Below are 25902 nucleotides of genomic sequence, written 5' to 3' on the forward strand. Positions count from 1 at the left end.
TATTTTTAGTGCAAGGTAAATGAGTTGTCCATTGGAATGAATCTCTGTGACATATTCAGACTCTGATCTGATCACTTTGGCTGTTTAAGAGTTGTGTGATCTTTGAGGCTCTCCCTGACACTTTGCTCCACAAATGCACCATTCTTACCAGCTGCTGCCACGTTGACTGGTCTTAATTTAGCATGGCGTTTTGTTCCTCCTGCAAAAGAAGACCTTGACATAGTAACATAGTATACTGCTTTTTGACACATCACTTTTGTAATTACATTTTTCTTCAGATTCATATATGCAATTTACAGTTTTGTATGTTTTATATTTAGTCTTGTTGGAACATGTCCATCCTGTCCAACACATATAACTACAACAGTTAGTGTACATAAAACCAATTCACTCATAAAAGGTTAGTTATTGTGTGTTGTTTTTGGCCTTTGATATCTTAGCCTTACTGCAATAGTGTAAGCTGTAGTGTAGCTTGGGATTATGTGAATGATTTGCTGTAATCTTTAAGAGCTTCTGTCTCTTGTATACATGTCACCAACTCTAGCTATTTCTTCACTATGTAGTGTTATTGATTTCCAACATCTGTACGTACTCAGTCTTGCATATATTGGTTAGGAGTCATACATTTACCTGAAAATCAACAGCATATATTAATTATCATCACAGTGCAGCCAGGTAAACATACACACAGCAGACTGGGAACACCCTGCACGCTTATGGAAAGTGCTCCAAATTGTAATATTGCTCTAGCACAAAGACAGACACAGTCTTGCTTATAATTATGTTGTGGCTTTAATTACACATTGATTTTGTGTAAAATTGTGTGGAAAGAATCACGTAACTTGCATGGAAGATATGACGTTTTTGGCATTTAATAAGGCTTGGAGGGTCAGCACAATGAACAGATGGAAGAACTTTTGAAAGCTAAGCACACTCAGACTATAAGCTGTATGTAAAAAAATGTATCTATCTAGTGTTTCTTCTTTCTCAGAAGCATTGACGATTTATGCTGTGTTGTATCGATAAAAGTACAGATGGGAGCACTGGGATGAAGCCAAAGCAAAGCCAGACTTTATCATAAAATATTTCCTATTAAACAGAAATTCTGCAACAGACAAAAGTCTGCAGTATTAAATTATTTTGATGTAGACAAAGTGGTTTATGTAGTGGTTTGCCCCATTGGAGAGAAGCTTACAGTTAGGATAATTCGTAATGGTGGTGACAGGAAGCAGATGTCCAAAGCATTTAAAGCTACCCCACAGAAAATTACTAGCTACAGTGATGAAAGTATTACATGATTCTGGCCTAAAACATATTTTGAACTGGCTGGTTTACTCATGAGTTTGATTGCTGTTTTGAAACTATAGTTGCACAGAATATTATGCATTACATATAAGTCTGTAAGTGTAAATCATTTAAAATTGTAAAATGAAAATAGGAGCATTGAAAGTAAGGTTAGATTAACTGTCCACACAGCTGTGTCTTTAGTTAAAATCAATTGAAATGACCATATATCTCCGGAGTCTACTATTTAAAAAGAATATTGTCCAGATTTTTCGCCCAAGATCTTCTTAAACTTAGCACCTCTTAATATTTGTTTTAAATGATACACTGATGTGAATTTTCTTTATCGTGATAGCAATACCTATGTCTCAGTATCCTTAGTATTTCTGTCCTCTCATTTTTTCCCATGCTCAGCATGTCCTCTTCCTGTTGCTGTTCTGGAAAATATTAAGTGCTACTAGGTATTTCCTTTATAATGTATGAATCTCACCTACCTTTAGGACACAGACTATGCGGTGCAGATTTTCTTTTGCACTCTTCTGTTCTCTGCCTGTGGAGGTGAAGCCATCCTCTGCTCCAACAATCCATGCTCCCAGCTCTGATTACCTAATGTGTAACGGATGAGTTTGATGAGTGAATGAGGGGAGCTCACTGCCTTGCACCCATGCTCTCCCCGTCACACAACGAGCACTGCTCCCTCACTACTCTGTATGGCTGTGATTTCTGCCTTTCTTCTCTCTCTCTTTCCTCTTCTCGTCTTTCACTCTGTTACAGCAGTGAGGAGGGGCTTAGCCCCCCCCCCATGCAGTCCTGGTCTATGCCTCTCCTTGAGGAGTAGAGGAGTGCTATCATGGTCTCCTGCTCTTTCTACCTGCATGTTCAGCATCAGGTGGTTAGCACAACACACTTTGATGTTCTCTGTCAGCAAACTCAAGCCCTGTGTTTAACATGCCTCCATAATTACCATGTTTGTGATTGATATCTGTAGTGTTTGTGCATGTGTGTGAAAGAGAGACTGACTCAGTCTTCCTGGTGTGCTCTGTTTGAAAAAGGTTTAATGAGTACTTTTGTGGCTCAAGGTCATTTATTGTAACATCAGCTTATTGGCAGAACTCTTCTTTGTGCCTTTTTAATTCTCTGAAACATCCAACAATTGAGATGTAAAGCCCTCAGCTTACTTAAACTACACTGTTTTGTTATTTTTAAATGTAAGCTAAATATTGGATGTTTGACAGTCGACAATGGAGTATAGTTTCATCTGATAACTTCTGGTGTAAAGAGATATGAACATACATGACACTGCAATTATTTAACAGTCTGAGAACAATCTAAGCAATAAAAACAATGCCGTTTATCTTCTAGGTTGGTAAATGTACTCAATCAATATTTTATTCTGGCCCTGTGACAGGGGTTTGCAGGGTTGGAGAATTCACTGTTCTTTAATTGCTCTGAACGTAGAAAGGGCATTTTCATTTACAGGCTCAGGAAAGAGGCCTGAAGCTTCTCCTTGAGGTTCCTGTGTTGATTCGTTAGATTTTTCTGAGAAACTTGTGTTTTAGTGATGTTTATTGAAACCAGATGATTGTCTGCACTGAGGCCTCTCTCTCGCCTTTGACTTTCCCATATGCACACACACACTTGTTTGATTTTAAACCATCTGTCCACAACACATAGTAAGTAGAAGGTTACCTCTTTTAAGGATGAGTGGGGTAAAAAATAGCTTAATGAAGTGAATAGAGAATGACTATTTGCACATTCCTAAAGTCTAAAAGCTGCAAGCTCTATATAACATGTGGTTAGACAGATTATATCAACTCAAAAGGGGGGAACAGCCATACCACTGGGAAAAAATGAAAGATTTCAAGTACAGGGAGAGTGGTATCAGAAAGATCTGTTCTCACCCATGGTATTTAATGCCCAGTATTTAGACTTTGTGTTTTGTTTTAGATCCTAAATAGCAGGCGTGTGGTTGGGATAATTTGGAGGCTTTAGGGTGCAGTTAGACACTAAGCTCTTTGCAAGTGCATGCTTTCTGTTCACGTTACGTTGTTACATGCAAGTCTTAAGAACTATGCGCTCTACCTGTGCTTCGATGGTTGTGTTCACATTACAGGGTTAAAATGGCTCAGCGACAGTGGTCAGACTGGAATTCATGTGGATTTTTTTTGTTCGTCACACTTTCCTGCGCATGCTCATGTCACTGCCGTCATCATCCAGCATGTGGGTCAGATGCGGCTAACTTGATAAAAATGTGCATATGCTGGTCCTTTCAGGACAGTGGTCTGTTCAGTTAAAGGCATAATGTTTAGATCTGAGCAAAAAATCCAAATTAAGCCTTGAATTAAGAATTTGTTCTTGTATTAAGAATGAATTCTTGCAGTTAAGACTTGTAAACACAGGCCATCTGACGCCCATGTTTTTCTCATTCACAGTGCTCTGTGACCTGTGGCAAGGGGACCAAGCAGAGAGAACTTGTGTGTCTTTACCACAACCAGACCCAGACGAAGGAAGAGCAGTGTGCTCATCTTACCCGTCCCAGTACACACAAGCTTTGCAGGATGGGACCGTGTCCCAGCTGGAAGAAGAACAAGTGGAGAGCGGTGTGTATTACCATAGTCACTAATAGCTATTTGAATGTCCTACTGGAACACAATGGCACAGTCATTGACCTTTTACACAGATATATGACATGGTACTACAGCATTGCATCATCTTACTGCAGAAAGAATTTGCTTAAGCGCACAGAACCAGTACTACATGCTGGTAGGTTTTACTGTGGTAAACATGGATGTGCATGCATGTTTTGGTAATCAGAATAAATAGTAAAATTTAGCTGTTCCCTTCATGTGCCAGGGTACTGTTAAAAATGGAACTGGAAGTCCTCCTGTAAATAATAATTTCTGATAATTTAGCATTAAGATAAAGATACAGTTTTGGAGAAACCACATATTGCCAGTGCTGAGGAAGTTGGGTGTTACAGTCAGATTAGTGACTCCACATATTATTACAATTTGTGTGCTATATCTAGTTATATTTGCTGCTAGTTTCCTGAAATTTTACACAGTGAGTTATAATCAAATTATAAAATGTAAAGCAATCTACCTTTTGGCCCACTTCCTGGATGAAATTCCAAAATCTAAGCAGGGAATCCCCACACACAGTTGCACTTGGACAAAGAGGACTCTGTGTGTGTATGTGTGTTGTGTTTGTGTGGAATGGGGAAAGGAAAAGGTCACAGGCGTGGAGCCAACCGCACACTTTAGATGTCTTGCAGTCCATAGGGGGTGACACACTTTTGGAATAAACTGCCACGTCAAGGCAGGAAACGCACATGCATACACACAGCTGGCGAGCCACAAACAAAAGACAATCCCAAATTTATCACCAACCACAAGGAATAAACTACTATAACCTCTCTCACGCAATCCGTCATGGGATGCTCTGTAGAAACAAACGATGTGTGTATATGTATGTGGGTGAAGCAAGTGGCGTCGAAGGAGTTCATTTCTCTTGTTCTAAGAGTTCAACCTGAGGCCACATATAAACAGAGAAATCCTCTTCTGGAACTAGTTAAAGGAACAGGTTTGAATGTGGAGCAGTTACTGCCGTCCTATTTAAGCTCAAAGTAATACCCACCCTTGGAGAATAACCGTGAAATCTCATTGGCTGTGCTGAGGCAGGTTCAGAGTGGCTCTCCCAGATCCACTGATGCCATCCCCTACTCCCCGGTGAGGACCCCCATCCCTCCGTCTCTTCCCACTTTGGTCTGGAAGCAATCATCCTCCTCCACATACCACCATAAACCATGAAATCCACAACTAGAGCATAAAGACATGTTTTATATCTTAACATCTATGTCTGTGACAACTTTAGAAACCTCAGAGCCCACCGTTAAGGCCTTTCAGCAGCCTTGCAGCTCTCCAAGGGGGGGTCGGTTTAGAGTGGTTAAAACTACAAGAAGAGTGAGGTGCCCTTTTCAGAGTTTGTGTACTTAGAGGGTGCTTCGATGAGGCACTTGAGGAAAGCCTGTACTAGGAGCCAGTAGTACAACATGACATTTAAAGATTGACATAATTGTCATCTCCTGATTGTAGATGAACACATCTAAAGTTTAAAAGCTAGTTTTTGAGTATAGGATGCAGACAGCTAGAACTTTTGAGTAAAGAGAAGTGTAAACAAATAAAAAAATATGATTATGAGAACAATCATATGTGTTTTTTGACAATAATATCTGTAACAGCCACCTTCTGACTACATAGTACTGTGATGCTCCAAACTCCTCAATCTTCACGATTTTGATTAGATACAGTGCTGGGGTCAAATTTCAGCCCACATCATTTGTGTTCTTTCCAAACCAAAGCTTGCTTTAACTGCAAAGTAAAATGTGACTAAGTGTATGTATCCATATATGTTGGACATGATATGCATGAAAAGAAAAACAGATAGACAGTTAGCAGAGTTAGCAATGCATACAACAAAAGAAACTTCAAAAAGATCAGCTTTCAAAAAGATAAGATTTCAGCTGATGTTAACAAAGGACTTTTGCAGACAATACAAATTAAATGTAACAAAAACATTTGCGTCAGCTTTGGGTCTTGCTTAGTGCTGAGACAAATAACTGTGTTATGTGGATGCTGAAGACGATATAAGACTATTTTGGATTGAGCATTTAGTACTCATATGACATAAAAGGACAGATGGCATTGCATATGACTTTCAAAATCGTATCCCCTCCCCAAGCATAACACTGGATCTACTAAAAATGATCCTTCTCCTCTTAAGGTAACTAAGAGGAAATGGATATTGATTGTAACTGTGTCTGTTGAACTGTTCTAAACAACTGTACCTTTGAAGGTAAAGGGAAAGGATGCACCTCATCAGTTCTCATACTTCAACCACCTGCAACTAGAAAAGAAAAAATACCATATCGCATATGTCTTTCATGAAGCTAAATTCCATGTTTGTGTTAGTAACATATACACACTGGTATGTGTGTTAACAGTGCTCAGTCAGTTGTGGGGTTGGTGTGCAGACACGTGAGGTGTACTGCAGGTTCAGAGGCAAAGGTCGTGTGGGAGAAGAGAAGTGTGATTCCCGTATACGTCCTAGCACCATGCAGCCCTGTCTGGTCCCAGATTGCCATCACTTTACCTGGTCAGCCAGTGAGTGGACAGAGGTGAGTACTCCCCTTGTCTTTTTTAGTAGGCTTTCATTTCATGTGGTTGCTTCTTTTTCTTCTGGAGTTATGAGGATCTTTCTTGCAACACGGTTGTTGTTGACTTTGATTTTGCCACATCTAGTCAGTTAACTGGACTGGCCCAGTAACTGCATTCACCAACATACCTATGAATGTTATTTTGTTTCAGATAGGACCTTTATTTTCTCATGGCAGTCACAGGCACATCTGGTTCACTCATTTGCACTTACCTTTGATGCATTTATTCCCACAAGACAGTATTTACCACCTGGGTTCACTGTTATATATGTGACATTTGCATGGGTTGGCCACCTCAGCATGCTCTATGAGTGTTCTTTTATCTCTACCCTCATGGAACTTCAAAGCTATTTCCTCATGCCCACACACTAACAAGCACTCAGATGACTCTGAGCCTTCAATTCTTATACCACAGGCTTTTGAGTGTTCTGTGTAAGCATTTCAGAAAGTAATTTTATTGTTGGGAATTAGTAGTTACTTCTTACTCCAGGAAACTGGAGAGCATACCATGTCTGTAGGATTTTTAAGAAACTCTTAAATGCATTGTTGGAGATGAATAAATGTAAAGTTAGTCCAGCACTTTCCTTCCCCAGCTGAGAGTCTCAATGATAACATCACTTTAGGATGATACGTCACAGAGCGAAATCAAAGTGCTGATCTTAATCTGTCCCTCGCTTACACAGAAAAATGTCATGGCACCTTCAAAATACTCCTTTTTCTTCTCATCCCCTTTTATGTCCTGTAAAGCTCAAAACAATGGCCTGAGGCCCATTTATGGCTGAAAACAAAAGCAAGGGCTGCTAGTGACATGTTATTATCTCAAGTACTGTGCAAATTCTGCTTTCAAGTTCTTAGAAAGGAGCATTTTTTTTTTCAAGGGCCTGAAATGATTCTTCACTTTTCAAGTATTTTGTTAGACATTTTGTCTCATGTATAGTATTTGATATGAGGGATCTTCTTGTTGCCCTCTTGACAGCTACTAAAGAAATATACTTGAGTTAAGAGATGGACGTTTCTGGGTTAGGAGCAGCACAACACTGCCCCCTCTGGTCACTCCTCTCATTGATTTTACAGCACTGTAATTTTGAAGTCTTGTATGTTGATGTAAGAACAGCCTCCCCAGCAAAAAATCATGACCATAATTAGAGAAACCATAATACCAGTACCAGGTCAGCATAAAAAAAACAACCATTGCCAGTTGTCAAGTAGGCGAACAAAGTGAACTTATAGCCCTTCATAGAGTGATGAAACATTTCTGTGAACACTGGTGACGATTAGTTAGGTTGTCATTTGAAATCAGCTCTTTGTTTACCATTAAATGTATTTTACAGTTTTTCATGACGTAGTATTGATAATATAGTATCAAAATGTCAAGGATCAAATATATATATATATATATATATGTGTGTGTGTGTGTGTGTGTGTGTGTGTGTGTCCAGTGTAATGCTACATGTGGAAAAGGTGTAAGACATAGAACAGTGCTCTGTGTGGATAAGGAGATGACCCCAGTTTTGGACAGCCTATGCACCCCTTCATCCAGACCTGCTTTGCATCAGCCTTGCCTGAGCACCCCCTGTCAGTACGTCTGGGTAACTGCAGCATGGACTCAGGTTACATACCTATATTACTATCATTATTCAATGCTTTAGTCACTACAATAAAAGTGCTGTTGAGATGTTTTAGAAGAGTCATTCACTACTTTTAATGTACAAGTTACATTAAATTACAACCTCCTTCAGGGATATTTGGATGGATTTAAAATGTGCTGTTTATGTGTTTAAGATTGCTTGCAGCGTGTGAGTATTAATGACAATGTATTTGTATGTTTCAGTGTTCTGTGAGTTGTGGAGTAGGTTACCAACAAAGGATGGTGTCATGCGCTGCATTGCCCTCTACATCAGATCTGCAGGTGTTTGATGCCCAGTCTTACATGCAGGCCTCACCTACTGAGTGCCCAGAGCCTCTTCCACCCCAAACTAAACCATGCCAACTCCCAGAGTGCCCACTACCTGGATACTGGAAAGCTGGGCCGTGGAGCAAAGTGTGTGAATTTCTATATGCATTTGTTTTATGCATATTCTACCACCTGTCCTGGTCTCTGAATTTTCTCTATGTATTATGGGTATTACTAGTCAATGTGTAAGCAGTAATGCCTACCAACATTATCCAATATAATAACGTGTGCAATTCGAATTGTATTTATGAGACTGTCCATGATTATTTATTGATATAATATGTTATTATTGATTTCCTTTTTTACATATTTTCATCAGTGTTCTCAGACTTGTGGTGCTGGGTTGATGGAAAGGATGGTACAATGTGTCACTGCTAAACATTTGCCTTCTGAAAACTGCCCTCTCTCCAGCAAGCCTGAGTCCAAGGCAGCCTGCAGACAAAGGCAATGTGAGTATTCTTACCTGCTTCAGCACAAAAGTATATCTGAGCAACCCCCACACTTGAATTTAAAAAGGTACATATTAATTTCCCTTGGGCTCAATACTAGAATGCAATCTTTAAGCTCAAAATATATAAATATTACACAAGCAGTATAAAATAGCTGTGCATTTACTTGGATCTCTTGATAATGTTCGAAATTGTGACATTTATCTTAGCATCAGGACAGAATTCAATACTTTTTTGCTTTTTTGCAAGAGCATTTTTGCTTTGAGACATTTAATTGCTTCTTAAACCTTTGCCCTGTAAAGCATGTCTCAGCCAGAAAGCAGTTTTGGCCTAATTTTTCCAGCACATGGTTCTGCTCTGGTTGTCTTGCCTGTGGCTGTTGTTCATGCACATACAAATATGCTATGTAATGACATTAAATTGGCTGCACTGAAAAGCCATCCCATGACTTGATTCTGTTTTGAGAGAGTCAGCTCATTTCTTTAAAATCCAGAGTAGAGACCACGACTTTTAACCTTGCTCGAAGCTATTTGTCTTTGAAGCGATAAATACCCTGGCCCCTGCTGTCAAGGGGGTCTTCTAAAACCTGTTGGTGTGAAGTTTTTGATTGGTGAAGCCTAGACTTCACAAACGGGGCCTCACGTTTGACCCTAATACAGGGAAGGCCAGCTGCCAGGATTTGCAGGTTCATTCTCTGGTTTCGCATGCTTAGATGCGGCTTTGGCACACCGCTAGAGCCTTTTGCTGTATTTTTTCCTGCCAAGTCAGGTCTGGGCGAAATTACAATGATATGCTTGGGTGAGGGAAAAGTTCAATGGGCAAGTATTAATGCCAATCAGGGAATTAGAGAAAACATGCCTCAGTCCAGATGGAAATAACAATATTAAAAGAAAACCAGAAACTAACGCAGAGAGATTAGCTTGTTTATATTACAGTGAGAACACACACATGCTGATTCAGATGCAGGCACCTCCACAGATGTGTGCATGCACATAGTACGTTTCAGTAGAATTCTCCACTGCTGTTAATCAGTTTTTTATGAAGTGCTTTGTTTGCTGAGTGTAAGGTGATTTGCTTATGTTTCAGGTGAATTGTTCTCCACCTGCAAGGAGTTGCAGATGAGAGAAGGCATTAGAAAAGATGGAGAACATTACCTCAGAGTTAAGTCAAGAGTTATCCAGATTTACTGTGCAGAAATGCAGACCAATTTTCCAAAGGAATATGTGACTCTACGCAGTGGCCAAACTGACAACTACTCAGAGGTGTATGGATACAGGTATCACCCACTTTATTATTGTCTTATTTAAGTGTACATCTTGAAATGTTATGCCTTATGGTTCAAAATTCCTCCATTGTCATCACCAACCACATAAAAAGAAACGAATGTACATCTCCAACACCTTATAGATTTTCTTTTCTGATATTGTCTGAGGATCATTTTCTGATTTTGTCTTTCATGTAATGCACAATACCAGGTTAAACAACCCCTTCGATTGTCCATTTAATGGCAGCAGGCACCAGGACTGTGCTTGCAGGAATGACTACCCTGCAGTGGGCTACACAGTCTTTCATAGAGTGAGACTGGACCCCAGCACCATGAGAATAATCAGTAAGTAAGAAGTGAACGATTACCTGATCATTTGTCTTCAGTGAGACCACATGCAGTTGTCATTTGATTCACTATATTTACTGTATTCATTCAGGTAATTAAATGCTTCTTTATTCTTCAATAAATATTTTGAATAATTTTGCCACTGTCTGTCTTCTAGAAAATTAAACCATGTATGTGTGTGTATGCATGTCTATGCAGTAATGTGAGTGGTAAGACATTTAGGACTGATTTCCAGGTAATGGATTAAGTAAAATTTTTAACTAAATTGCAAAGCCAATAGTGAATCATCCCTGAAAATCCTTTAGTCTTGGTTTAATCTGAGCCTGGGGATCAAACCCTCAGTGTCAGCTCACACATCTAGAGACAAATGTATACAAAGTTGTTTAGGGCTATTAATGTGAATTGTGGAAGCAGAACCTGAGACTCCATTTGGAAAGTCAGAAAGAAAGAAATGAGGGAAAAATCTATAATATGTTCAAGATGATAGGGAGGTGCTGAGGCAAAAGCTTAGTGTCAGAGTAAAAGAGAGAGCAGAAAATTAAAAGCATGAACACTAAGAAAGTTCAGGGATCTGTGGTGGAGTGTGTGTCCAGTATTGTCTGAGCTTTTTATCTTAACGTCATTTGCTTAAAATGGCCACAGTATATTATATTTTGTATTGGGTGCTACAGTTTGCTTAATCCAGTAAAATGTGTTTTACCCCTCATGTTGTACTGCCTCTAATTGCTTGCTGCAGCCACGGATGTGCAGTTCTCTCAGACCCTTCTTGGCCATCCTGTTCCCTTCGCCACTGCTGGAGACTGTTACAGTGCTGCCAGATGCCCTCAGGTATGAATTGAAAGTCTCACACTAAACCACTGGAGGAGAAATTACTCTTTACAGCTCATCTGGGAACAGCTAGTCTGAGCCAGGTCTCATTCAGAGCAACAGTTATAGCAAAACTGGATCTTTTTTAAACACTTCTTTCATCTGTCAGGGTCAGTTCAGCATCAATCTCACTGGAACGGGACTGAAAGTTGCTGAGTCAACTAAATGGGTCTCCCATGGTAACTATGTCGCTGTCAAAGTCCATCGATCAGAGGTAAAGACAGCATCTGAATGTTTTTTCCATGCTAGTGATTAATAGATAAGAGATTGATACCATGGTGGCATAAGGAGGATCATACATTCTCATGCTTCTTAATTCAGTGAATTAATGTTAAATATGCCTCTTTTGCCTTAACCTTGGTTTGTGCAGGATGGAACAAGAATCTATGGACGCTGTGGAGGATTCTGTGGAAAGTGTCTGCCTCATCCACATGCTGGACTCCTTGTTCAAGTCCAATGAAAAAGGTTCAAATCTAGTCAAGCAGAGTCTGTGAGGTATCTATCCCTCTAAAAAACTGACTGATGTAAAATATAGACCAAGGCCACTAGTGTCTGATATGGCCCTCCATACAAGAGTGCTGAGGCCTGGATTTTTGCAGTGAATGTCCCACCCACTGTGCATCCTCCTCTGTCCATTTTTGGCAGCTCCAGAAAATGATCAGGAAAAAATGAGCCACAGTTCAAGTTTCCCTCCAATAAACACCAGCTCACTGGATCCAGGCAAACCCTCACCTCCTTCAAGCACTACTAGCTACCAAATGTGTGTGTGCTGAGTCCGAAACTGGATATACAGACTCGTAATTCCACAGCGATAATGTCAGGGTTGGTCTTTCGTCCTGTTAAAGCAGAGATGCATCTCATACCACACAAGTATTCAGACTGTTTTTGCCCAGGGAAAACATAGCATAAATGTAGTCATGTCAGCTTCCAAACGAACTGATTGAAGTATCTATTTAAGACAAGGGAAAGCTTTTAGAAGCTTTCAGAAAAGGAAAAGTCTTTTATTGAGTTTGGACATTTTCTTTTGCTGATCACATTAGTGTGATATAAAGGACTGACTGTTTTTTATTATTATAAATGTTCTCACTGAAGTTAGCAATCTTTAGGACAATAACAGTAATAACAGTAATATCCTTTAAAAGGGATTTTTTTGATGACCGTGGAAATGTTTTGTTCTATGGCTTAGCCAGAAGTAAAAAAAAAAAAAAAGAGGTAGCTACTGAAAGACCCTCCCCTCTCTAGATGACTATCACTGTGAGAGGAGTGTGAAGTTAGATATAATCTAATATGTTTTTTGTTTCATTAAACATGTTCTCAATGAGGAAGGGGAAAGAACCTGACGACAGCAAATAGCTTGATGTGCAAATGTACATAACATAAACTGTGTTGCTTGTGTGAATGTCTGAAACTTATCATTGTCTCACTCATTTGGGCCCACTTCCCTAAAAGTATCGTGTTGACATCACCTTAACTACCTAGCATGTCTATTACAAGTAATAGCAGTGCTTCTGGGACATTATGAGCAGAGCACTCCAAGTCACTGTGAAGAAAATCCTACTGAGGAGTAAAAGTCACTGTGTCACTGTATCAAATCTATCACTGTAATGTCTATAATAGAAAAGTGAATGATGATCAGCCTAGCGAAATCAGCGAAGAAGACCACAGTTATGGTCACACTGTTCATACAGGTCATGTTTTTCTGATGAATACTTGCCACCCCAGTCATGTATTAGTGTTGAAACACTTATACAATCAAAATGTTATATACATTTCTTCAATTAGTCAAGTAATTAAGTTAGCCCAGTCATGTGTATTCTAGATCCAGATTGGTTAACTTGTAATATAATAACAGTCTGACCCTACCTCTTATAAACATGGCTATTCATAATATGTATTTTATTATGTTTTAAACTATTTATGTTTGACATTATTTATTCTGTAATATGTAGATATGTGCGTTGTTGTTTCACTATGACTACTACCAATTGCAAACCATTATATTTCTATGTATCTCTCAGAAATGGTATTACATTTTTGAAGTGTTAGTAACCATTAACTATGTAAAGGATTATGACATAACGGTGCTTTTTACTACTGAAATTACCTCTAAATTAGGGAGGAAGGTACTGCAATTTCATTTGAAATAAGCTTTTTGAAGGCCTCAACACATCACAGATCTGGAGGTTTGTATAATCACCTACATAATAGGTACTCCATGTGTTACTGGTGCAAACTATATTTTTGAAATGTTTAGAGATTAACAAAATTGGAATGGAGCTTCAACCAAAGTCTTTTGTATGTCATTTCAGCTCATTTTGGATTCAGAGAACAGTAGAACCAATGTTGTTGAAAATCTGTGAGCAGCTAACAATCTTTGGTTATTGTTGTTTTGATAGGCAACTGAACTATGAGGTCTGTATCAGAAATAAACTTGATGCACTATGTGCCATGAAATGTGTACAAATTTAAACATCATTTTTATATAAATACAGGTATATTAACAATTTAAGTTTTGTAACATGTTAAATATAATTATTTTTAATATGTATACTTGAATCTCAGATGTGTTTTATGAGTATAGGTTACTGTGGTGAAATGAATGATGATTCATTAGCCACATATTACCCAAAGATGATTTACAGAGGCCTATTTACCTGTATGTGTTCAGTATATAGAGTGTTATATTGAATTCATGATTGTTGGTGCTTTGCTTAGTAGTAGTGAAGGACATCTGATCAGTTCTGTAGGTCATGCCACTGTACTAACTCTGATTTGAAAAGAATAATAAAATAAACGACACTTTTATGGAAGGTGGTGGTGTCACTATTCATCATGCAGGCAAAATACTGCATAATTAGAAAGTAAGAAAATAATTAGAAAATATTTGATTTTGTATGGTAGCTTCAGTTCTGTGGCTTTTCAGTCTCGACCACAATGAAGCCCACAGTGCAAAGGAATGTGACTGCATAGTCTCAATTACAAAAGCTAACACTGAGCTGTCTAAATAATGTTACCTCGCCCTATTGTTGTGGCAGCATGAAAGAATGAGATAATTCTTTCATTACAAGTAATGTAATGGTCAAGGTCTTTGTTAACAAAGTCAAAGCAGCTCTGTCAGTTGAAGTAAGGCAGTTATGCCAAGTGAAGTCAGCTATACCACGAGTCATTTTGATGTAGTGTCAAAACATATTTTTATGATGATGTATCTTTGATCAAAGCAGCATGTTCCTAGTATAGCTCTACTATTAGAGTCAAGCCATCAGTCGAGTCAACAGCCAACTTTCTTTATTGTTCCACGTATATGGAGCAAACAGACCAAACAGTAAAAGTACATTGTTGTAACATTGCTTTTAAAAACCATTTGGCTCTTGTCCAAAGGTCCACCCTCCATTTATGGCTGAGCATCCACCCAAGATTTGGCAGCAGTTCTGGATGACTTAATAATAGTTCAGGCTTCTCTAATATTGAGACTTTGCATGGGCCATATTATAAGCTATTGCCCCATGGGGAATATTGGCTGCTCAATGGCTGACTTTAATGGCTCGAACGAGACATGTTTTAAATTAGTCAGGCACTGCATCACTCTAGCATGGCAATCTTTAGGGACCAGTTTTATTGTTTTGTTGGTTACCATTAACCATTATCAGCAGAAAACATCAATTGTTTTTACACACATTGAAACCTCATATCATCAAGTCATCTTTGTGCTTTGCACTGTGTTCTTTCTCTGGACATGTACATGACCTTCCTCAGAGTTAGATCCTACATTTATTAACATTTCTGTGCCTAAAAACATTTTTGCCGGACTAACAAACCTGTTGTATCTCCGGTTTATAGATGCATCACTTCCTGTTACTGACTTTTGAGTTAAGCAGTTAACAGTCAGTAAACTCTAACAGTACAGTCAGTCATGTGTATGTCATTCTATCATTGCAGTAAGTGAAATGTCTAAGAAATGTCTAAGTAATGTCTAAGTGAAATGTCTAAGTAAGAATCTTTTAAAAACCTGTATATAATTGTAATTATGCAGAGTGTGCAGTGACCTCAATAGCAGAGCCCCCTCTATAGTTAAAGTAAAAAAGTGTCAAATTTAAGGGGAAAAAAATTATGTTAACAAATGGTGTAAAGAGCTGTTCATTAGCCTTCTTTTTGGATCAAATACTTTATGAGAAATCTATTTTTTGGCCAATACTGCTCTCTACTGCAAATATAAGGACACTCCGTCCACACAGAGTCATTTTCATTGAACATGCTGGCCAGCAGATGGAGACAGTGCATAATGTACAGTAATGTGGTCGACCACTGTACCAGGTTGTCTTGTTATCTCTTACATTCGTTTTTATCATAACAATACACATGCACTAATCAACTATTTACATAGTAAACATGTAGCATAGATTATAACTGGACAGACATTGAAGATATGTAAGCCTACTGTACTCATTCTGTTAAAAACTTAAAAGGAATGGTTTGCTGAAAAAAAAAACACTTTTCCCCCAAATACAGTTGATCAGCGAAAACATGTTTGGTGGAAAATTGTGTGAACTGATGTCTATAACATTTGCCAAAACAAAACAGAGATAACGTAAAACTTTTTGTGGCTTTATGCGTACATTAGCCATTTTCCCTGAATGCAAATGCAAGCAAAGCTGGCAGTGGTGAACTGTGACTATTAGATTTAGGCCTTCAATTTGAGCCATGAATGTCAAAACTCTTTAGTAAGCCAACGCCCACATTTTTATACATATTGCCATGTTTTAATAAATGCTTTTTATACTTTTCTTAAGACGGTGCGACCAGAAATTTCTATGTTCTGTGATTTATTTTGCACATGCCTTGTGGATGCGGATGGGTTTTTTGTTTTTTTGCCTCTCCCAGCATAGAACTGTTTCTTTGACTAACAAACAAATTGTTGATTATTGTGTTCAAGCTGCCATAGATGCCCCAGTATTTTCAAGCATGTTTAAAGTTGTCTGCACTGAGCATTTCTATAGAAAGAAGTAGATTATTAAGATGTTAACTGCTTTGTTTCAAACCAAAACTTAGCAACAAAAGATTGATACTGCTACAGTGCTTGCAAAGACTGAATAGAACAAACATGATTTTATTCCAAAAAAATACACACAAAATAACTATTATGAATGTTTTCTTCAGCTCCCAGAAATCATAAGGCCTTTTCTGATGCCTATAGAAGGTCCTGCAGGTTCCCCTCTGATTTCCTGCAGGTAATGTTTAACCTTAAAATAACAAACTCCAGGAAAGGAGCATTTGTCCAGAATGTGTTCAGTCACACATTAGTTTGCATGCCTGTGTGTAAAACATCATTTTCTGCTCACTATGTTCCATCACATGATGCAGTGTTCAGAGGGCCACTCATAAGTAACACTATGCTGTAGAATAGTCTCCACCAGCCCTCTTGCAGGTTTCGCCTCCAACCCAAACCTACCACATCACATTCAGCTAATCAAGTACAGTCATTAGCTGGGTCAGGTGTGGAGGTTTAGGGTTAGAGTTGAACTATACTGGGCAGTAACAAAGGTATGTGTTAACAGTGGTCAGAGTCTGTGTGCACGGCTTGTGGTGTGTGTTACACGTCTGAAACTCCATCTAAGACAGCTGCAGGTGACACATGCCTGTTCCAGCACAAAGCCTGGAGCCTGTGCACACTCCACATACCACTGTGTGATGATATCAGAGCTGACCGGGTTGTTGAGAATAGTTGTTACTCACCTCAAAGCCAACTGAACATTCTGAAGGATGTCAGATGTTCCACACATGCGAGTTGGGCTGACGATGACTGATGTTCTTTACTGTTCTTGGGACATTTTCAGTGTTTCTATAGGTGTTTAAATGTGATGTTCTGGAAAATGGGAGCAATTCCAGGCTGATTTGTTGGTTGCAATGTGTTAGTGTGAGGACTCGGGATGTGGATCATGTGACCAGCTTTACTCAAACATACATGATTTATCGGTCATGCGGGAGACCGAGCATGATTTGGATTTTTAAAACATGTGCCCAGTTATCCATCTTCCAACTTTCCAGCGATGAGTGCAGCACAGTGCTATGAAACACGCTGTATAGGTCAATTCCTTTCGGACCATATGCAGTTTGAATTATTCTGTGTATGATATTAGGACCATGTGTGGGCCTTCAGAACTACATGGTCTTGGAAAAGTGGACAGCAATGAACACTGTAGTAAATGTCTAAGAAGAACATTTCACATACAAAAGTTGGTGTATGATTTCTTCTTCTTTCATGTTAGTATCTTTTGAATAGTTCTTTTTATTTTGTGCTTATCAAAATTCCAACATTATTAAAAAAAATCAATTGGTTACAAACTGCTATTAAGATTAAATACAACATGCTTTAATATATTTAGATTTACAGAGTTATTTTCAGCATGAGTTTGTTTAAAAAAACACTAAAGTGCACTTAAACCTTTCAGAAGGCTATGACCGAACTCATAAATTAAAGCTTAAAATGAAGGCCAGTGTATGGTGCATGCCACCAGAAGTGACGCAGAGTGTCTGGGAGGGCTCAGAGGGGGCTGATAGAGTCATAAGGGTGTTTCCAGACACAAATAAAGACTCATTATTTTTAATGGCTTAACACTCCAGTGGAATGGGCCTATCTGAAACCTTCAGCTGGGTGTTTGGACGCCGTGACTGGCGCATGCTAAAGCTTGTGAGCAAAATGATGTCTTTGTGTTACCAGAGTTAATAAGAGCCGCATGGACACACTGTGTGTGTCAGGCACAGTGAACCGCAGAACCCTGCACCCGAGTGATGACATGTTTTCCTGTCTGAGTAACCCTGGCTGCTGGTCCAGAATCGATTGTGAATTCTTCTCTTGTCTTGGTGCTGTTTGTTCTCTTATACCAAATTTAAGAGCATACTTAAATTTTGTATTCCTTCATAATAATACCTACATAGGAACTTAATAACTTAATAAAAACTCTTCATAATCATTGAAGAGTGCATTTATAAAGCATTTGCTAATAATTAAGTTAAGATGTAAATTACATTGTATTGCGCAATGTCCATGACTCCATTTATAAAAATTGTGAAGTTTCCAAAAACTTGAGTGCATGTCTATCACTTTGTTGCATCATATCTGCTTTTAACAACACTATAAATGTTTGTGAACTGAGGAGACCAATTGCATTAATTTTGCAAGTGAAATAGTTCCCATTCTAGCTTGATACAGGATTTCAGCTGCTCAACAGTTCAGAGTCTCCTTTCTCATGTTTTTTGTTTCTTGTTGTGCCAAATGTTTTCAGTGTTGCGTTAAAAGTATTGCTTTAGAAATATATTATTATGTGTTTATGTCTTGGTTAGAAAGTCTCCATGTATGTAGCCTTCAAAGAAAGTGTTACTGTATGATGTATGTTGTGTTATATTTTATTAGTAGTACATCAAAAGTAAGTGAGTAGTTCTGTGGGCACCATATGTACTTCTCTCTATACTTCTCTCATGTTTTGACATACTAATATATGAAAAAATCAACTATGTGTAATTGTACTTCTCTCCAAGTATGTCTTAACAGTCTCATAGTAAACCTGGATACACTTATATCCTTGAATGTACAGAGATTCTTAGCTTGTATTTTCCCTACTAAAATACTGGATTTACAACAGAACTCCTGTTGTAAAGGTGGAGCCATTACTGAGGGGAGACTATGTCAGTATGACTTATGGTGTGATATGTGTACAGAGATACACACTGGCCTGGCTCTGCACTCCTGCCAGTACTGATGAAAGCATTCATGGCCTTTCAAGTCAGACGACTAACATATCTCACGCCTGACAGGCTGCCACAGACCATCTGGGCAGAGCTCCAAAAAGTGTCACTGCTCAAAGATCACCTGTAACAGGCACTGAGGAGTTTCACTGCCTGTTACCTCCAAGCCATTAAATTGTCACTGAGTGAAGATTTCCGAAGCACAGGGTACATCATACAAATTGTATATCCTCAGTATGTGTTACTGACTGAGAAATAGTCTTAAATGTTCTCTTTATTTAATATGGAAACTTCAAATTTATTTTCATATTAATTGCCTGTGCAGCTGATGTTACAACACTTACATTTTCTTCTTCCATTGCACACTGCTGCAGAGCACCACTGCTGCAGCATGACCAGCAGGGGGCACTATTGCTACAATGACCTGAATGGGGTGCTTGTGAATTTTTCTTTTGACAGACTTTAAAGGAATCTTTTTAACAAAACCCGAGAACAAATATGGACATACGGGAAACATATGAAAACGTGAAGAGTGTACAACCATACGGAACATGAATAGATGTATCGCCAGCTCTGGCTCTGACAGGTGGAACCTCTCATGATTAAAGGAATAGTTTCCTGAAAAATCTAATGGAATTTCCCCCTAACACTGGTTGTACTACAGACCCCTTTCCCCCTGGATGAATCTTATGATTGTGAGTGTTAGACAAACTTGGTGTCTTCAGAGGATGTAAGTGAATTATCTACTATTGTCATCATATCTTCATCAGTATAATAAGCCATTACATGTAACATTAATACATATAGACATATGATGTTGTCTGAGAACTCCCACGAAATCCAACCTGACGCCTCTGACTCTTATTTTATTATTTTGGATATTCATGGTGACTCTGAGCTACTCATGCTCACCATATTGTAGCATGTTTTTTTTCTCCATGCTGGGCCAGGATCAGCAACAGACTCATAAGAAATGAAACATCCATTCTGGTGTGAATTGTGTGTTTTTCTGGTGTTTACACATAACACGTCTCAAACACTCAAAACAAGCCTTGAACACTTTCTGCTTTGACCTAGTTTTTTATGGGGAATAAGTAAGGGTGGGAGTGACTTTTAGGAAAATGCATCTCCCACTTTCGCTCTTTCATGTTTTTTTTTGATAACTTTCCTGTATTGTGTAGACTATAAAAAGCAGCAACTTGATTTGAGGATATCATAAATTGGCCCAAATGTAATCTGCACATTAACTTTTTCTTTTTCTTATTTCTGAAGCCCTTGCGAATCTTATGGGGATCTCATTAACATTCTTTGTTTCAAGCCTTTGACATTTCTTCTTTATCACAAATGGAAACAGCAGTGGGGCTGGTAACCACCTGGCCAACACCTTTATTTAGCTTCAGAGTTTATTTCTTCTCTCAAATTCACTTTATTCCTTTATGCTGGCCTCCTCTCAAAAAGTAACCCAACTTTACAAGCATAATGTTTGCAAAATTGCAGATCTCATTTCCTGGGCCTCACACGGCACTCTGTGCTAACACTTTCATTGAGACTCTTTTCCTCAGTACCAGTGCCATGCCATACGGCTCAGGAATTTGAAGCATTAGACAAGTCCAGCTGTATTTTGACAGCATAATTGGCATGGTGCTTTTTTCTTGCCATTGGTCACGTTAACCGAGATGCCAGCCATGGATCCTGAGAGAAAGGCCTGTTCAGATGAAAGAGGCTAATGAAGGTTCAGTCAGAGCCCCTTGGTTCAGACAGAATGAATCATCAGGTGGCTCACATACTTTAATTGTGACTTACTTACAGCAAATAGAAGTCAATGTGAAAGATAAAAATGACTAAAAGACAAATCGGAAGAAGAGTGTCCATCTGTCACTGGTAATAAAGAGAAAATCCATTAAGTCTTGCTAAGTCAAGCTTCTAGAAATGTATGTTTATTATAAGTTTTGAGAAAGACAATAATTTTAGACACACATGAACACACACAAATCCATCCTGCTGTTTGGAAGTCCACACTGATCCAAGGAAATGAGAGTTCCTTAAAGATGAAAGCTTCTGCTTATCCTCTATCCATTTCAGCACATCACCAACATAATGACTCCTTACAGGATCTGATAAAGCCATGGAATCACTTTGAGAACCCATTGGGGATCCGCCGCAGAATGAGCATATGTGTCTGGATATATGGGATGTAGCAGACTGGATGACATAATGACTGTCTTATCTGATGGAGGATTAAGAAGTGCTTTATCTAAAATATGAAGGGTGAAGAAATGAGCTCTGGCCCTTTGCTAAAGCCCACACCCACGCAGAAGAAGACTCTTCTGCATGTTTTTACGTTTAAAACTGTACAATATGTGTGTATAAAGTGGAGTTTCTGAGGGGGAATACATTCTATCTTTCATGTAGTCCCTGTCACAACAAAATCTCATATGTCCAAAATGGTAACTTTACCAGAGAAGAAAAACTTTCTTAAATGTGAATGGAGGTCAATGGTGCATGATTATTTCCCAAGCATTTTAGAGCATGTCAAGTGATCCATTCATTATGAGATTTTAACACAGTGCAAAGGTCAGCTGTAGTTTTCAAATTCTGTTAGAAAATGACAAAAATGGTAATACAATGTTTTTGTTTGGTCAGACATGATATACATGTACAGTAATGAGAAATCATTAATTACATCACTAATTAGAATAACTCACCTATCCTGCATTTCATACTGTTTAACAAAAGTTTATATCTAAAAACTTAGCACATTTAGTTTTTGGGGTAAAAGATTCATGTTTTACAAAAGCTACATGCTCATCTCAGCAGCAAATGAAAATGTTAACTTCATTTCCAGCACCTACTGTTTGTTAGCCGAAAGCAGCAAATGATACAACTAATACAACTTCAATACAATTCTATTTTGAGCCAGACAAGACTTAATTCTAAAAATTCTAGTGTCAAGATGATGTGTCTAACACTTGCCAATTTATTTTTGACAACAAAGTGGAAGAGTTAATATCAGAACACTATGAGATCTATAGTAAGCTTTAGATTAATCTGTGCAAATTAACTTCAGAAAACTGTTTTGATTTCATGTGCGAGGGATGTGGCCTTTATTATATAGACTATATATATTGAGATGCCGTCAAGCTGAAGAAGGAGTCCTACTGGGCATGGTTGGCCTGTGGGACACCAGAGGCAGCTGGCAGGTATCGACAGGCCAAGCGATCTGCGGCTTCAGTTGTTGCCAAGGCAAAAACCCGTGTATGGGAGGAGTTTGGTGAGGCCTTGGAAACTGACTTTAAGTCGGCTCCGAAAAGATTCTGGCAAACCGTCAGGCGACTCAGAAGGGGAAAGCAGTGTGCCACTAGCACTGTATATAGTGGAGATGGTGTGCTGCTGACTTCGACTGAAGACGTCATTGGGCGGTGGAAGGAATACTTTGAGGACCTTCTCAATCCCACCGACACGTTCTCCAGTGAGGAGGCTGAGTCTGGGGACATGGGAATAGGCTTGTCCATTACTGAGGCCGAAGTCGCTAAGGTACTTAAGAAGCTCCTTGGTGGCAAGGCTCCAGGGGTGGATGAGATCCGCCCTGAGTTCCTCAAGGCTCTGGATGTTGTGGGGCTGTCTTGGCTGACACACCTTTTCAACATTGTGTGGACATCAGGGGCGGTGCCACTGGATTGGCAGACTGGGGTGGTGGTGCCTGTTTTTAAAAAAGGGGACCGGAGGGTGTGTTCCAACTACAGGGTAATCACACTCCTCAGCCTCCCTGGCAAGGTCTATGCAGAGAAGAGAGTCCGGCTTATAGTCGAACCTCGGATCCAGGAGGAACAGTGCGGGTTCCGCCCTGGTCGTGGAACACTGGACCAACTCTTCACCCTCTCCAGGATTCTGGAGGGTTCATGGGAGTTTGCCCAACCAGTCCACATGTGCTTTGTGGATCTGGAGAAGGCATTCAACTGTGTTCCCCGGGGTATTCTGTGGGAGGTGCTTCGGGAGTACGGGGTACATGGCTCTTTGCTACGAGCCATTCAGGCCCTGTACAAACAAAGCTGGAGTTTGGTTCGCATAGCCGGCAGTAAGTCAGACTCGTTCCCAGTGAGAGTTGGACTCCGTCAGGGCTGCCCTTTGTCACCGATTCTATTCATAATTTTTATGGATAGAATTTCTAGGCGCAGTCAAGGGATGGAGGGTGTCCGGTTTGGTGACCTCAGGGTCACATCACTGCTGTTTGCAGATGATGTGGTCCTATTGGGGACATCAGGCCGCGAACTTCAGCTTTCGCTGGATCGGTTTGCAGCCGAGTGTGAAGCGGCTGGGATGAGAATCAGTACCTCTAAATCCGAGACCATGGTTCTCAGGCGGAAAAGGGTGGAGAGCCCTCTCTGGGTCGGGGATAGGCTCTTGCCTCAAGTGGAGGAGTTCAAGTATCTCGGGGTCTTGTTCACGAGTGATGGTACAAGGGAGCGGGAGATTGACAGGCGGATTGGTGCTGGGTCAGCAGTGATGCGGGCTCTTTACCGGTCTGTTGTGGTAAAGAAAGAGCTGAGCCATAAGGCAAGGCTCTCGATTTACCGGTCGATCTACGTTCCCACCCTCACCTATGGTCATGAGCTTTGGGTAATGACCGAAAGAATAAGATCGCGAATACAAGCGGCCGAAATGAGTTTCCTCCGCAGGGTGTCTGGACTCTCCCTTAGAGATAGGGTGAGAAGTTCAGTCATCCGGGAAGGACTCGGAGTAGAGCCGCTGCTTCTTCACGTCGAGAGGAGCCAGCTGAGGTGGTTCGGGCATCTGGTTAGGATGCCTCCTGGACGCCTCCCTCGGGAGGTGTCACAGGCGAGTCCACCTGGGAGGAGACCCCGGGGAAGACCCAGGACACGCTGGCGCAACTATATCGCCCAGCTGGCCTGGGAGCGCCTCGGAATCCCCCTTGGAGTGCTGGTGGAAGTGGCTGGGGAAAGGGAGGTCTGGGCTTCATTGCTTAGGATGCTGCCCCCGCGACCCGAACCCCGGACAAGCGGAAGATAATGGATGGATGGATGGATGGATATATATGGATGTGGACTATACCCTCATTATTCTCACTGGGAAGCTTGGTTGTAACACCATGTTAAAATCAGCAACAGTTGTAGCATCAACTAACCCCATCGTGTGGAGGCTGTACTTTAGCCTAACTCTCATTGTGAGATGTTTATATGATTTAGAATAGTGCTGTATTACAGCCACTAAGAGAGTTTAAATTTAAAATGATATAGGACTGAATTATATGCCTCCAGTTTCTGCTGCAGGGGCCTAGGCCACCAAGGGCCTCCCTGCAATCTCCCACTGCCTATAAAAAAAAGCTCAGAAAAGGATGGCATGCCCACTCCAGGTAAGGGGAAATGACCTGCCCCAGGTGGAAAAGTTTAAGTATCTTGGGGTCTTGCTCACAAGTGATGGGAAGAGGGATGGTGAGATCGGCTGCAGGCTGGGACAGGCGGCAGCAGTAATGCGGTCACTGTACCGGACTGTAGTGGTGAAGAGGTGGTCTATGGTCATGAGCTGTGAGTAATGACCGAAAGAATGAGATCGCGAGTACAAGCAACGGATATAGGTTATATAGGTAGGGTGGCGGGCTACACTCTATTTGATAGAGTGAGGAGCTCGGTCGTCCGGGAGGAGCTCAGAGTAGAGCCGCTACTTCTCCGCATTGAGAGGAGCCACCCGGTGGGGGTGTACCAGGCATGGCCTACCGGGACAAGACCACGAGGTCGTCCTAGGATCCGCTGGAGGGATTATATCAAGTTGGCCTGGGAGCGGCTTGGGGTCCCCGGGAATGAGCTGGAGGAAGTTGCGGGGGACAGGTCCGTCTGGGATTCTCTGCTCTCCCAACTGCTACCGTGACTCTATATGGACTAGCAGTTAACGATGATGATGATGATGATGATGATGATGATGATGATGATGATGATGAATTCTATGACTCAGTAATCAAAAACAGGCATGGTGAAATATGGTACAGAAACCTCTTCATGGTGAATCCTAAGAAATATCTGTCTGACTGATTCACATATGATGTTGATTGGGAATCTGAGAAGATGGACAAAAGCAATAAAAGTCCATGTTGCATCTTACCCTGTGTTACTGTGTGCACTGCTCCCCACTATTAATAATAATAATAATAATAATTTTAATACATTCAGCACCTTTCTCAAACTCAAGGCTACTTCACAGATCAACAGTAGGCAAAACACAATAATACATACATATGGAAAATGCATACTTACATTAGGAAGAACCAACAGTGCTAAGGGAGCAGGTGGAAAAGAGAAAGGTTTTAAGAGATTTGAAAGACAGGAATAAAGAGATCATTTGGGAGCAACATCACTGAAGACATATAGTGAAATACTGAACAGAATCGACAGACTTTAGGGCACAAATATTTGAGTGGAGGGATATGTGGGTGAAGTAATTCTTTCAAGTACAGAGGGCTGAGACCAAGTGTCATGAGGAGTATTTTATGTCGAATGTAACAGCAAACCTGTGAAGTCTATGGAGTGATGTTCTGATTTCTTGTATGTGTGATGACCTTAACAGCTCAGTGAGTAAAAAACTAAACATATCATGATTCTTCAGAGCAGTTAAATATTTTCAAGTCTCTAAGTGTTTCCCCTCTCCATTCTCTTAGCTCCATGGTGATTTCCTAACACAGACTGTGCACATTATCTGCAGGTACAAGAGAGACTGCAAAGACCCTATGGCCACACAGGGAGAGGTCCCATCAGCATGTTGATGTTTTCAT

General features: G+C 40.1%; 1 protein-coding gene across 3 annotated transcripts in view; it reads left to right on the forward strand.

Annotated features, from left to right (window-relative positions):
* LOC108428407 (A disintegrin and metalloproteinase with thrombospondin motifs 20) overlaps positions 1–14191 on the forward strand; it is a 93577-nt gene extending 79386 nt beyond the window's left edge. For 2 of the 3 annotated variants that reach the window (XM_017699384.2, XM_037543078.1), the window contains 10 exons: positions 3717–3884; positions 6287–6460; positions 7939–8109; positions 8331–8540; positions 8773–8902; positions 9989–10178; positions 10378–10511; positions 11251–11342; positions 11491–11595; positions 11752–14191. In XM_017699384.2, the coding sequence (XP_017554873.1) occupies positions 3717–3884; positions 6287–6460; positions 7939–8109; positions 8331–8540; positions 8773–8902; positions 9989–10178; positions 10378–10511; positions 11251–11342; positions 11491–11595; positions 11752–11841 (1464 nt within the window). In that variant the 3' untranslated portion in view covers positions 11842–14191. The remainder of the gene's footprint in view (positions 1–3716; positions 3885–6286; positions 6461–7938; positions 8110–8330; positions 8541–8772; positions 8903–9988; positions 10179–10377; positions 10512–11250; positions 11343–11490; positions 11596–11751) is intronic. The other variant, XM_037543077.1, reaches the window with a different exon arrangement.
* The last annotated feature ends 11711 nt before the right edge of the window (positions 14192–25902 follow it).

Source organism: Pygocentrus nattereri, chromosome 11 (assembly GCF_015220715.1).
Source record: "Pygocentrus nattereri isolate fPygNat1 chromosome 11, fPygNat1.pri, whole genome shotgun sequence".
Lineage (NCBI taxonomy): Eukaryota > Metazoa > Chordata > Actinopteri > Characiformes > Serrasalmidae > Pygocentrus > Pygocentrus nattereri.